The sequence below is a fragment of the Setaria viridis genome, chromosome 8 (assembly GCF_005286985.2).
Source record: "Setaria viridis chromosome 8, Setaria_viridis_v4.0, whole genome shotgun sequence".
NCBI lineage: Eukaryota > Viridiplantae > Streptophyta > Magnoliopsida > Poales > Poaceae > Setaria > Setaria viridis.
In genome coordinates, this window is record NC_048270.2 from 29,080,679 (window position 1) to 29,094,238 (window position 13,560).

General features: G+C 46.6%; 1 protein-coding gene across 2 annotated transcripts; it reads right to left on the bottom strand.

The window, feature by feature from the left end:
• Positions 1–48: 48 nt before the first annotated feature.
• Positions 49–4,771, bottom strand: LOC117833646 (uncharacterized). Of its 2 annotated transcripts, XM_034713224.2 has the most exons (9): positions 4,591–4,756; positions 4,425–4,496; positions 4,256–4,330; positions 1,604–1,687; positions 1,124–1,193; positions 953–1,044; positions 647–688; positions 415–495; positions 49–323 (listed from the first exon to the last, which is right to left on the bottom strand). In XM_034713224.2, exons 1-9 carry the CDS (start codon positions 4,633–4,635, stop codon positions 249–251), a joined length of 636 nt encoding a protein of 211 aa, XP_034569115.1. In that variant the 5' UTR covers positions 4,636–4,756; the 3' UTR covers positions 49–248. The 2 variants fall into 2 exon arrangements, with proteins under 2 accessions (XP_034569115.1, XP_072151704.1); XM_072295603.1 differs by lacking the exons at positions 49–323; positions 415–495; positions 647–688 and adding an exon at positions 696–873 and having other exon boundaries at positions 4,591–4,771.
• Between the last annotated feature and the right edge of the window lie 8,789 nt (positions 4,772–13,560).

A 13,560-nucleotide genomic window follows, 5' to 3' on the forward strand; every position in this document is an offset into this window, starting at 1 on the left:
TGCCTCTCGATCTGTTTGGAGACCAGGACAACAAAAAGGGCCATCTCGTGTGTTTGTTGTAACAATTGCATGTAACAAACTTGTCGTAACACAATGTGACAACGGTTGTCAAATCCTTCAATTGTCCAGAATACTGCAATCACTAAGATACCACCAAGCTTTGAAATGCTTCATCTGACACGGTAATTGATGAGTATCCGGAATAATGTGATCAATGATCAAAGAGCCAAAGTTGCTAGTGCGGCTACTCAGAGAATTGAGTCATGAATCAGTTTGTTTGCTATTTCCTTCGAGAGCCCCATTACGCTGTCGCTGGAGCCAACCTACATGATTGGGGAGGTCAGTTTATGTTGCTTTCAAATTAAACAAAATGGTGCTATACGATACCAAAATTACAGTGAATGAGAAACTGACCACTGCTTCAACAAATGGCAGTGTCAGTGGATGCTCAAGAAGCAAGCCGCCTGCGACCCTGAATACTACCCCTTCATCAATCTACAATAGGATAGAGAGGGGCTCAGTGAAATAACAGCATTACACCATTTGCAAATATTGAACAATTTGATGCCAATCCTGAAATTATTTTGGGTGCCACTAGTGTGACTGTTGGATTATAGAGATGAGAGTAAAGTAAATGTCATCATACCAGGTTCTCAATGACCTCATCTGGTATATCATGGAAATAAACCTGCAGCATGGAGACACAAAACTGCCTTGGTCAATTGTCAAGCAGAAAACTAAATTTAAGATACTAAATCGCAAGCAAAATGTGAAATCTGTATGCTTTCAGCATGCTAAATATGAAGAATCTCATCAGCAGAACCCTTCAAGTACAAAATGGGAAAGGTAGTTGATTGATCTCCATACGACCACCTGCACTACAAATTTGACTTGAACGGCCCAACATGTGTAGCCTTGATGAAATAATGCTTCTGACTAAGTAGTGAATTACCTCAGCTTTGTCCAAGCTTCCAAGCCTCTTCCCAGTTGTAAGATTAGTTACAACTACAGACCCAACAGTTGACACATGACCACCGGAATAGCCTGGAGATGATATGGTTCAACTAATAATTAATTGCATAAAACATTAGGAAATCAGATGATGTGCGGACTTCTGGAGAACCTTTCAGGAATTGGCGTGCTTCCTCTTTGGTGGTTGGCTTTTCTCTAATAATCCCTTCATGGACGACCACCTCAAAGTCAACTACAATTCAGTATGTAATCACACAAATGGCAATAGTCTAGTAAAACCGTAAAAAGAGACCATATGCTCAACCACATAACTGGCCTAAAATGTAGCAACAATAAGGACATGCCTAATTATGAACATATGGATGAGTTCCATAATACATCATTAACATGCATGTACACATTATTATGATATTTGGATCTGATACAAAATAAAACAATCTGCACAGATGTGAAACTAACATGATCATGCAACCAAAATAGTCATTCTACATTAAATTAGAAGCCACGAAATTCCTAGCGGGAAAGCAACATCAAATAGAGGCAGCATAGTCTTTTGTAACAGACAGATCAATTATGTACCACATCATATAAATTCCAACAAAATAGGAGACCACAGGTAATCAGGACATACTATGTCAGAGGTGATTAGAAGTGTTGGTTGATTGTCTTCTTTCTGGTAATCAGCAATGTTCAGTCTAGACATGATAGCATCAGCCTGAAAGGTGCCAAAGTGGTTAGCTCGGTGCAGGGAACCAAAAAAAACAGAGAATGAAAAAAGTAGTGGCTGAAGCAATATCACAAAATAACATGACTATTTTCCATAAAAGAAGAAGAATATGGCAATGCTTGTGTTATTGTAACTAAAAAGTTGATATTGAAGAATATTAATCCACTCTCCATTTCTATTTCATTGTCATAGAAATATGCAATTAGCAAAAGTAGTGGATAGAAATGAATAAATCTGTCTAATAGAGATCATCTTAAAGTAAACGAAGAAATAGAAAAAACATAACGAACAGCACACATGTTTCAGTGGTACTATCCTATTTCATTGTCAGTGGTGCCTCTAGATGCCAAAGCTTTTTCAGTCCTTGGAATGTAATCTTCATGAATATCTTATTTCTTGAAAAGTTTACCAAATAATGCACTCTCAAGTCTCAAGTAAGTTATGAAATGCAATTTGCCATACATGGAACAATGATCTTGTCCATTTCCTATTTGGGTAATTTGGAATGCTATAATATTCAACATTTCATACTTAACACAATCAGAGAGTTTTAATCATGTTATAAGGAACGAGTGGACATGATTAAATGCTTATTTTCTCAATGTCACTCAGCTATCCATCCTTACATGATAATTTTATTCAATGTTTAAAGCTACAAGGACCTTTGTATTATGATAACTCACATCAATGAGATAATATTTCCATAAGGAAAAAGTCCAAATTACTCCCTTCAAGTATAGCATAAGTCCAGATAACCCCCTAAATTATGTTTTGGTTCAATTTACCCCCTAAACTATGCTATTTGATTCAACTTACCCCATAATGCAATTTGTCCTTTTTGTTTCTCCATACACAAGTTGAATTTTAATTTGAGACTTTGCAGGGTGGTAGCAGACATCATAATCTATATTAAAAAAATATTTTGTGAATTCTTCATCATTACTTTTTATATAATTTTGTATCTCAAGGATAAATTTTATTATTAAATATCCTACACTATCAAAATAATGATAAAAAATCATGATATATTTTCCTAACATGTCTTATGGTGTCTGCTATCATCTTGCAAAATTTGAACTTAAGACTCCACTTGTGCATGGAGAAACAAAAAAAGACAAATTGTGTTAAGGGGTATATTGAACCAAATGGCATAGTTTAGGGGGTAAACTGAACCAAAAAAATACTTTAGGGGGTTATCCAGACTTTGGTTATACTTGAGGGGAGTAATTTGAACTTTTTCCTTTCCATAAATTTAAACATAAGAGTATTCAACAATGTAATAACAACACCAAAATGAAGCAACTACATGAAAACAAATACACCCACAAGATATGGATGTTTCTCTAAAAACTTGACAAAAGTATCATTGCATATCTCCATATTGTATGCTAAACGTAACCATCTAGCAACAACTAAAGTGAACCCTGTGTCGAAGACAATTGCAACCATTACACCTAGACATATGCACAACTAACTAGGCCAAAGGCACAAGTGCACAACAACAAATGCGTGAACCATCTATTTCACCGACACAGTTGTAGAAATAAAGCTCAATGCCTTGCAAAATCACTGATGGACCATATTGTGCACTGAATCTGGTGTTCAGTATCATATGCAACTAGACAACTTACAGAATACAGTACTCTAAAAACTTCTCATTTCTGCTTTAGCTGACCACATGACACGGTTACAAAATTGGCTAACTTGCTAAGGGTACAACTGTCCAACCAAAAGATACTAAAAAAATTCACATAACCCACACCACTAGTTAGCTTCTAGTCATAATTTGGCATCAAAATTTTCAGCATATCTAAGGTCACTCAATTCCTCAGCCCATTCACATCCTTTATACATCTCTTCTTTTTCACTAAGTATCATGATGGTGCATATATAGGTAAACAGCTGTTACAACCATTCATACAGAGATTGAGATGGCAAAATAGCCATGTTATGTAGGTATGCATTAGCATGCCAGCTTCTGAGTAAAAAGTAAGAAAGGCCCTCACATGACAGGATATAAAAGGAATTTTGACCTGAGTCAAACATGAAACTGTTACGGAATTTCTAGTATAGGAGACCTATTCTTAATAGCATGATACTATGGTTGCAGAGTATGGCTAGAAATCAACTAGGACACGAATTCCTTATGCAAGTTCATAACTACTTCAATTTCCGTATGCCTTTCTGCATTCATTGCTGAAGAGTCTTTCTTTGTATTTAGGAATTGTTATCTTTTTGGTGAGGCTTATTCAGATAGAAAGGGCTTTCCTAGCTCCTTGCAAACATCAAAAGTACCATCTACTTAAATTTCACTAAGATCAACAACAATGAGGGAAAAACAAATGTAAGTTGCTGTTCATAGACATTGAGGTAAGGACATTGCGATGTAGTATTGCAGCAGCCGGCCACACATTTCTATTGAACCATACAAAGCACCACATGGACAACTGAATGGAATTTTAGAACCCCTTTTTTACAGTACTGAAGTTAGTGCAATACTGCAACCCACAATCTCTCACCCAGAAGAAAGAAGAAAGCAGGGAAATCCGTGCCTACCTTGGCCTCCGCGAGAACCATCACCAGGTCGTCAGGATCCTCCCGCCTGATGCTCTTCTCGTCGATATCCGCAGTCTGAAACCACGCAAAGAGAATACAAATCTCATCAGCACTTCGCCGAGCAGAACCAGAGCAGCAGGAGCCAAGAAGTAGTAACACGACGACCCACCATGACTTGGAACTCAAGCCCCATCTCCTCGAGGATGTGCTTCCGCGCCACCGACGACGACCCCAGGATCAGCTGCGACGGGACGAGGCCACCGCGGCTGTCAGAACAAGTGGAGGAAGAGGAAGCAGGGATTGTTGCTGGTAAATTGAAATTGGTGAGGCCGAACCTTGAAGGGCTGCGGGGTGGCCGGGGAGGAGGAGCCCGTGGCCATGGGCGGGCTCGTAGCGAGGGGCGCGGGCTGGCGGTGGCGGCGAGGTTCCGAGAATGCAGGGACGGCGCTGCGGAGAACAGAGTGCGGCAGCCGCAATCCAGTGTGGGGGAGAGGATATTGAAAGGGTATGCGTGTGCGGCGAAAATTGCAATTACGTCCACACGTGTATTCTTTACGTTGCATTGCAACTGCTCCTCCACGCTACAAGTTATTCCAATTTTTTTAAAAGTCAAATAATTTTATGTTTAACTAAAATTATAGAAAAGATCATAAAAGTTTATAGCACCGAGATATACTATGAAAATATTTAATGAAGAAACTAATGGTACCTATTTAATATCATAAATGTTAATACTTTATTATATAAATTTGGTCAAAATGCTTTGACTCTACCTTATAATTTGGAACGGAGGGAACGGAGGGAGTATATTACGTACATTTTATTTTGAATCATCTATCATTTTTTAAATATATAATTGTGCATAATTAGTTTATCGTATCGGAGAGAATATTTGTGCATAATGCTTTACGAGAGGGTGCGATAAGATAACACAAAAGAGTAACGCTTTGTAGTTGGAGGGCAGCAAATGCTAGATGAAAGACAGAGAATGAAAGCAAGAACGGATGCAACCCTAACCACTAGAGGGGTTCTCCTCTCCTCCTACCTTCACCACATTTTCCTTTTTCTTCTTCTTCTTCCTTCTCCTCCTCCACCGCTACCTCTCTATTTCAATGGAGTTTCTAGGATGAAGAGGGCTCTAGCCCCCCTCACCTAACCTCCTAAGCTCCATGTTCAATCCGCCCCTAAATAAAGGAGGGCACGATGTAGCACCATATTATTGCATCGATGAAGTTTATAGAGTCGAAATACCTTTTTTATGAGAAATCCAAATTCTTAATTGCTATCATAAATTAGTGACATGCTATGTGTTCTTAAAATCACACATATGTCACGTTGATTATTTCTCTCGCGCAAGAGTCCAACATAAGTAGGGGGTGTTCGGCTTGCTTTGATGCTTTTGTGTGGCCTTGCTTGCTAAGTCAGCGAATTCTTGCTGGCTCGAGCAAGCTATATTGGCTCTCCCGCATTAGCAAGGTGAAATCTTGTCAGCACAGACTCAGAGATAAATTGGCTATCATTCCAAACGTATGACCGGCAAAGGTTTCAAATGGACACTTAGTTGAATGGCATAACGGCATACGTCAATAAATTTACACGTGCAATATTATTTAACATCGTAGGAGATTACTACTGTCGGTGTCAAGAATTACGGATCAAGACTACCGACTTAGTAAATTTGTTTTCTCTGCGCATTAGGCTCGGATGGTTGTACGGGAGGACACGAGGATTTAGACTGGTTCGGGCAGGAATAGCCCTATGTCCAGTGTGGGTGGCTGCTCGTGTTACTCGTACCAAGTTTGCAGTAGGAGCTACAAACGGGCGAGAGAGGGAAGTTGGTTCCCAGGTCTCTGTGGGTGTTTGCCGATGCTCAAAGTATCTTGAGCGCTAGGGTTCTACGAAAGCTGTTGTGTGCATTCGGTGTTGTTCTATTGTCCGGCCCCTTCCCTCGGGCCCCCTGGTCCCCCTTTTATAATGTAAGGAGGACACAGGGGTTACAAAATGAGCCGGGAGTAAGAAAGGTAAAAAGGTAAAACAAAAGAGCGGGAGGAGCTACCGGAGACGTCGTCTTCCTTTCTTGTCTCTGAGTCTTGTTGGTACTGCTACTGGGAAAGGACGGTTGCTGTTGGGTCCCATCGATGATTCGACGGTCGGGCACTGTAGCCGAGCACGCGAGTCGCATATGGCGGCTGACCATTGCAGCCGCGCAAGTTGGTGGTGACGACAGGCCACTGTAGCCATGTAAGTGGCAGGAGGCGACCGACCACTGTAGCCATATGTTCTGACAGGACGGTGCGGTTGATGTGCACTTCTTGCCAGGCTGCGCAGGAAACTAGACGGTTTGCCCTCCTTCGTTTAGACGGTAGAGGTGATGAGTGCCTTATGACAAGTGTCGCAGAGGGATAAGGCGGTTGTGGCGGATCCACTTCGGATTAGCTTGATTTAAACAGGGTTAAGCCGCCTAACATGCGACACTCCTGCCTAAACCAAGTTAACACGAAGTGCCGTCGGATTACATCTGATTAACCACTTGAACAGGATCGAGTTAGCAACCTCACACGAAGGTGAGTGGTTCCAGAGAATACAACGAGTCCACTGAGTTAGGCAAGTTTACCCATTTAGTTCGGCCATAGAAACCAACATCAGAGTTTTACAGGGTTCAAAAGAAAAACAGAGGTAAACACTAGCGGAAGCAATCGTCGGGGTCGGATGTCCTGGTGAGGCCAGCCGGGACATCACTGATTCCTTCCCTCGCCGTCCGAGGAGGGATCCCACTCGACCGTCCAGCCCGGCGGGAGCTGGGGCGGCCAAGCGCCAGCAAGGGAGGGGTCGGGAGCAACAGCTTCACCTGAAAAACAGGAGCCACAACAAGGCTGAGCTACTAAGCTCAACAAGACTTAACCGATAGGAGTAAAACTACTCCTCCTTCTAGACATGCAGGGCTTTTTGGCTGAGGGGTTTGTTTGCCAAAAGCACTAAGTAAAACCCTATTTTCAAGTTTTAGCTCCGGTTCTAAGTTCATTTAGCCAGTCTAGGTTTGCAACCTATTCTAAGCAATCATAGAGCCAAACAAGATGTGTAGATAAATCAACAACATGTCATCATCAGATTCCTCATTTACTCAGGGTGACATAGCGATCAAGCAATCTCAAACTGTGAGAGGCAGACGAATCGATTCGAATTCTTTAACCATGCATGGTGAACCTAGCCTCACGACATCCGCGCACCCGGAGGTCGCTTCCTGTGTTGGCCTTCCCCATCAATCCCCTAACCCGTGTCGGGCCCATTTCCTTTGGTGCAAGGTTCCACAGACCCGGCCTCTGCCGTCCCGTGACCACGCTTGCCACCACGTGCGACAACCAGCAGGGGAAACTCCGTTCCAAGAACAATGGGGCGACCGCTCACGTCTAGGTTCAATCCGGTACTAGGCTTCCTCATCCCATACTAAGTATGAGGCTAGTACTTTCAAACACTTGATCACGAACACCACCACTGTCGGGCCTTAGCAAGCTTTCATAGACAGACAGGGCAACCATCCGTCCACCAAAGAGTTACCCAAAACCCTGCCCCGTCCATCGTCCTTATAGTTATAACAGGAAAGAGTAGACATGCAACTCCTACAACTCGCGAGTGACAGGAAATCACTCGGCTTTTACCGTTTCCTAGTTAAGCAATGCAACTACTCGGTCCAACAGCTAGTGCTCAGATCGTGGGAACAACTAAGTCATGCATCTAGGGTTTCAAACAACTCCTATACGTAAATGCACAAGCATGTTACAGAACGCATGCGCAAGTTTGGTAAAACACGCAGGGTTTTCATGCAACCGGGGCTTGCCTTCGAGCAAAGAGGAAGGAAACTGCTCGACTTCGGGGGCGACTTCGGCTTCAGCGGGCAGGAGCTCGGCTACAGCTTCGTCTTCTGGCGCCGGGTGTAGCTCGTAGAAGCCGTCGGCGAGGTGCAGCTCTACACGAATGCAATGCAAAAGTTAGCATAGACGGTTATTTCAACAGCAACACTGGCTCGCCTGAGCCCAGAAACTCGCGACAAAGAGCAGGAGGGTATGGAGGTTCAAGAGAGCTGGTGATGATCAAGAGGCAAGGGTCGGAAAGGAGCTTATGATCTGATCCTTGAACTAGAGGATGTGGTACACTAGGAATCCTCAGACGCAAGCGCTGAAGGATTCCTAAGTTTTACACATACACCCTCGGGTTGAAGAAAAGATCACAGCCGAACCCTCGGGCGAGGCGGATAAGGGTCGGCGGAACTGATAGGGTCGGGCGAGACGGAACCGGGGTCGGGCGGATAAGAGGGGTCGGGCGAAGCGGACTGGGGTCGGCAACTCACCTTCTTCCTAAAAGGAAAGCTTGGTGTCGGGAAGAGGCAAACTTGGGTGGAGGGACCAAAGCTTTGAACAAAGGCTAAGACCGGCAAATGCTCCGGCGGCGGCGATGCTTCTTGCAGATCGCAAGTAAGCTTTTACGCAGCGCGGAGGAGCAAGCGGCAGGGTGACTGGGAGAGAACTGAGGGAAGCTGAGGAAAGAGTTCCTCAAGAACTTGGTGTGTGGCGCTAGGAGCTTGAGCAGGGAGCGAGAGAATGGCTGAAGGCAACAATGGCGGAGGGAACTCCGGCGGCTGGTGCATTCCTTTTATAGCTGCTGGAACGGAGAAAGGAAGCGGCGCGGGAGAGAGAGAAGGGGAGCGGCGCGAAGGCCGGGGAGAAGCAATGGAGTGCTCTGCCGTGGCGGCGATTGAGCGAAGAGGGCGGTGGTGCAGGACTCCGGGGGTGACGCCAGCGGTCATTGGGTTCTGCCGTCAGGGCGGCGCAGGAGCGGTTATGCCGGTGGTTGAGATTTGGCGGAAGGCGGGCGTCGCCGTGCGGAAGATTTGATGGAAGCGACCGGTTTAACGGCGTTAGGATCGAGGGCACACAGGTGAGAAGACAGGCAGCCGCGGGCGCGCGGGCGAGCGCGGAGCAACAGATTGTTGGGCGGCTTCTGACAGGGCGGGGAAAGGAGCTGTCGCTGCCGTGGTCGGGGTTGGCGATGGAGGAATCGTCGTGTAGCGGAGACCAGGCGGCGCGACTGTGGTCGAAGTGACGGAAAAGACGGGCGACATCGGGCTCTGGGGCCGGGATCTGGCGGCGTGATGATGGGCGCGGGAGGCGAGGCTCTGCAGAAAGGTTGCAGAGGGGCTTCCGCTGCCATTGGGGAAGGGGGCGCGAGAATCCACTCGGTCGCTAGCCAGAGACAAAACTGAGCGGCGGCGTCGGAGAAGACGAGCCACGCGACAGGGAGACTCTGAAGCGGGCATGCAACTCGAGTGTGCCTGTCGCGGAGGATCTGGGGGAAAAGATCTCGCGGGTCCACCGGGTGGATAGAACGGACGTTTGGGGGAGACTTGGAAGGATCCGACGGTGGGTTGAGCTCGCCGGGGTCGGGATCGGAGCGAAGCGGGGAGGGGTCGGGATCGGGCTGAAGGCTGAGCACTCAGGCGCGGTGAAACAAGATAGATGACTATGATCAAGGGCTCCGATTAAGATTAACTCGGAAGATTAGGGGTCGGTCGTCACAGCCTACCCCTCTTAAAAAGAATCTCGTCCTGAGATTCGGGCATCAAAAGCAAGGTGCCGTTTTTACCTCCTTGACGAGATAGAAAACCTGGGAAGCGCTTGTTCAGATACTCGTCCGTTTCCCATGTCGCCTCATCTTCGGTGTGGTTTCTCCAGAGGATCTTGTACATCTTTATCACTTGGCGTCGGGTGTGCCTTTCCTTCTGGTCAAGAACTCGACCTGGGTACTCGGCGTAGGTCAGGTCGGGCTCTACCTGAAGCTGTTCTTGCTCTAAGATTTCTGCTGGAACTCGGACACATTTCTTCAGTTGAGACACATGGAAGACATCGTGTATGGCCGATAGCTGTTCTGGGAGTTGGATCCGGTAAGCAACGGGTCCACATATCTCCACAATCTCATAAGGGCCAATATAACGGGGAGCTAACTTGCCTTTTACTCCAAACCGTTGTACTCCTTTGGTCGGGGAGACTCGAAGGTTCACATGATCACCAAGGTCGAACTGCAGGGGTCTTCTCCGTCGGTCGGAGTAACTCTTCTGTCGAGATTGGGCAGCCTTGAGATTAGCTTGAATTACCTTTACTTGCTCTTCGGCTTCTGCCACCAAGTCAGGGCCATAGACCTATCTTTCTCCTGGTTGGGACCAGTTCAAGGGTGTCCGGCATCTCCGGCCATACAGGGCTTCGAACGGTGCCATCTTCAAACTGGCCTGGTAGCTGTTATTGTAGGAGAATTCTGCTAAGGGCAGACACTTGTCCCAATTCTTGTCATAGTGGATAACACAAGCTCTTAACATGTCTTCGAGGATCTGATTGATTCTCTCGGTTTGGCCATCGGTTTGAGGATGATATGTTGAGCTTCGGATAAGCTTGGTGCCCATGGATGCTTGTAGTTGCTCCCAAAAGCGTGCCACAAACTGAACTCCTCGATCAGAGATGATGGTCCTGGGTACACCGTGTAGGGAAACTATGCGGTCGAGATACAACTCTGCATACTGCCTGACTGTGTAGGTGGTGCGAACAAGAAGGAAATGTGCGGTCTTGGTCAAACGGTCCACTATAACCCAGATGGAATCATATCGTTGTGATGTAAGGGGCAATCCAACTATGAAATCCATGCTGATGTCTTCCCATTTCCAAGAGGGAATAGGTAGCGGTTGCAGGGTACCTGCTACCTTTAAATGACTGGCCTTGATGCGTTGACAGGTGTCACATTCTGAAACATACCGGGCAATTTCCGGCTTCATTCGACTCCACCAAAAGGTTTGACGGAGATCATGGTACATCTTAGTGCTGCCAGGGTGGATTGAGAACTTGGAGAGATGAGCTTCATCTAGGATTTGCTTCCTAAGGTTGGGGTCGGCGGGTACAACTAGTCGGTTTCCATAATGCACACCTCCCATTTTGTCCTGCCGGAATTGCTTATATCCCTCATCCTTTACTGAGATCTTCCTGATGACCCGTTGTACTTCCTTATCTCTTACTTGTGCTGACCTGATTTGGTCTTCCAAGACTGAGTCAAGGGTGATGTGACCAAGGGTTCCTTGAGAAATAATCTCCAAACCGAGTTTTCCCATCTCGTGACACAGAGTCTTGGTGAAAGCTGTTGACAACAAGCAGTTGCAATGGTGCTTGCGACTAAGGGCATCGGCTACCACATTGGCTTTGCCGGGATGATAGTGCACTTCCAATTCATGATCTTTTATCAGCTCCAACCATCTTCTTTGGCGCATGTTGAGGTCGGCTTGGGTGAAGATGTACTTGAGGCTCTTGTGGTCGGTGTAGATGTTGCAGTGGGTTCCCATTAGGTAGTGTCTCCATATCTTCAAGGCATGTATCACTGCTGCTAGCTCAAGGTCATGGGTTGGGTAGCTCAGCTCATGAGGTCGTAACTCCCGTGAGGCATAGGCAATGACTCGATTGTCTTGCATAAGAACACACCCAAGTCCAGTGCCAGAGGCGTCACAGTATACGTCATACGGCCTAGAGGGGTCGGGCTGAGCCAAAACTGGGGTTGTGGTCAACAAGTGCTTCAGGGTCTCAAAGGCCTCTTCACACTTGTTGTCCCACACAAATTTGGCCTCTTTCTTCAACAACTCGGTCATCGGCTTAGCTATCTTAGAGAAATCCGGTATGAAACGCCGATAGTAGCCGACCAATCCAAGGAAACTTCTGATTTGGTGCACTGAGGCAGGAGGCTTCCATTCCATGACTTCCTGCACCTTACTGGGGTCAACGGCTATACCATCCTTGGAGATAGTGTGTCCCAAAAACTTGACACTATCTAACCAGAACTCACACTTGGAGAACTTGGCATATAGTTGGTGATCTCTTAGCCGTTGGAGAACTACATGAAGATGGTCGGCATGTTCCTCTTCGTTCTTCGAGTACACTAGGATATCATCAATGAACACCACTACAAACTTGTCCAGCTCGGGCATGAATACCGAGTTCATGAGGTACATGAAATAGGCGGGTGCATTGGTGAGTCCAAAGGACATGACTAGGTACTCGTACAGTCCATATCTGGTAGAGAAAGCTGTCTTGGGTATGTCGCAAGGTCGGATCTTGATGTGGTGATAACCAGAACGAAGATCGATCTTGGAGAACACTTTTGCTCCGGCTAACTGATCAAACAAGACATCAATGCGTGGCAGTGGGTACTTGTTCTTGACGGTCACGGCATTGAGGGGTCGGTAATCCACACACATACGTAGACTGCCATCCTTCTTCTTCACAAACAGGGCAGGGCAACCCCAAGATGATGTACTGGGTCGGATGAAGCCTTTTTCCAACAGATCATGCAACTGGGTCTTCAACTCGGCTAACTCAGCGGGTGGCATCCGATAGGGTCTCTTAGATATTGGTGCGGTGCCAGGAATCAACTCTATGGAAAACTCCACTTCTCTATCAGGTGGCATACCCGGCAAGTCTTTCGGAAACACGTCAGGGTACTCACAGATAACAGGGAGGTCTTCTAGACGGGCTCCCGATAGGGGGTACACACAAGGAAGCGCAGACTCAGGAGGTGTCAAAGATAGGGTAGAACTGCCATGGGAGGGTGAGCTGATGTAGAGGGATCGGGCTGCTGTATCTAGAACCACATGATGTCGTGCCATCCAATCCATACCAAGGATGACATCTATGCCTTCTAGGTCAAGGATGATAAGGTTTTCCTTGAAGAGGGTGGGGCCTAGCTGGAGAGGTACAAGAATAACAATCTGATCCGACGTTATCCTTCCTCCAGGAGTGGCGATCAAATAAGGTTCCTTAGTGTGACTGACATCCAGCTCACATCTTTCCCTAGCCTTACTCCCGATAAAGCTATGAAAGGCTCCCGAATCAAACAACACAACAACAGCTTGATTTAAAACAAGGAAAGTACCCGTCATTACTGGCGCACCTTTGGGGAGCTCGGTCAAGCTGGTGTAGTTGAGTCGGCCTTGTCGGACTTGCACCTTGGGCCTTCTTCCTCTGGCTGCCATGGGGTTCTGACCTTGCTGTTGATCCCTGTTCCTGGGGCAGTCCTTTGCAAAGTGCCCTTCATTGCCGCAGGTAAAACAACGGCTACTGGCTGCCGGGCGGGGTGGTGTTGGCAGGGTCGGCCGGGGCACCTACGGTTGGAAGCCTGGAAAACGAGGCGCTGTTACTGGTGGGGGTCGGGCGATCCACCTTCCTGACTGCTGGGGTCGGCCAGGGGCTTGTGGAGGAACCATCCGGAACCTTCGAGTTGGCTGA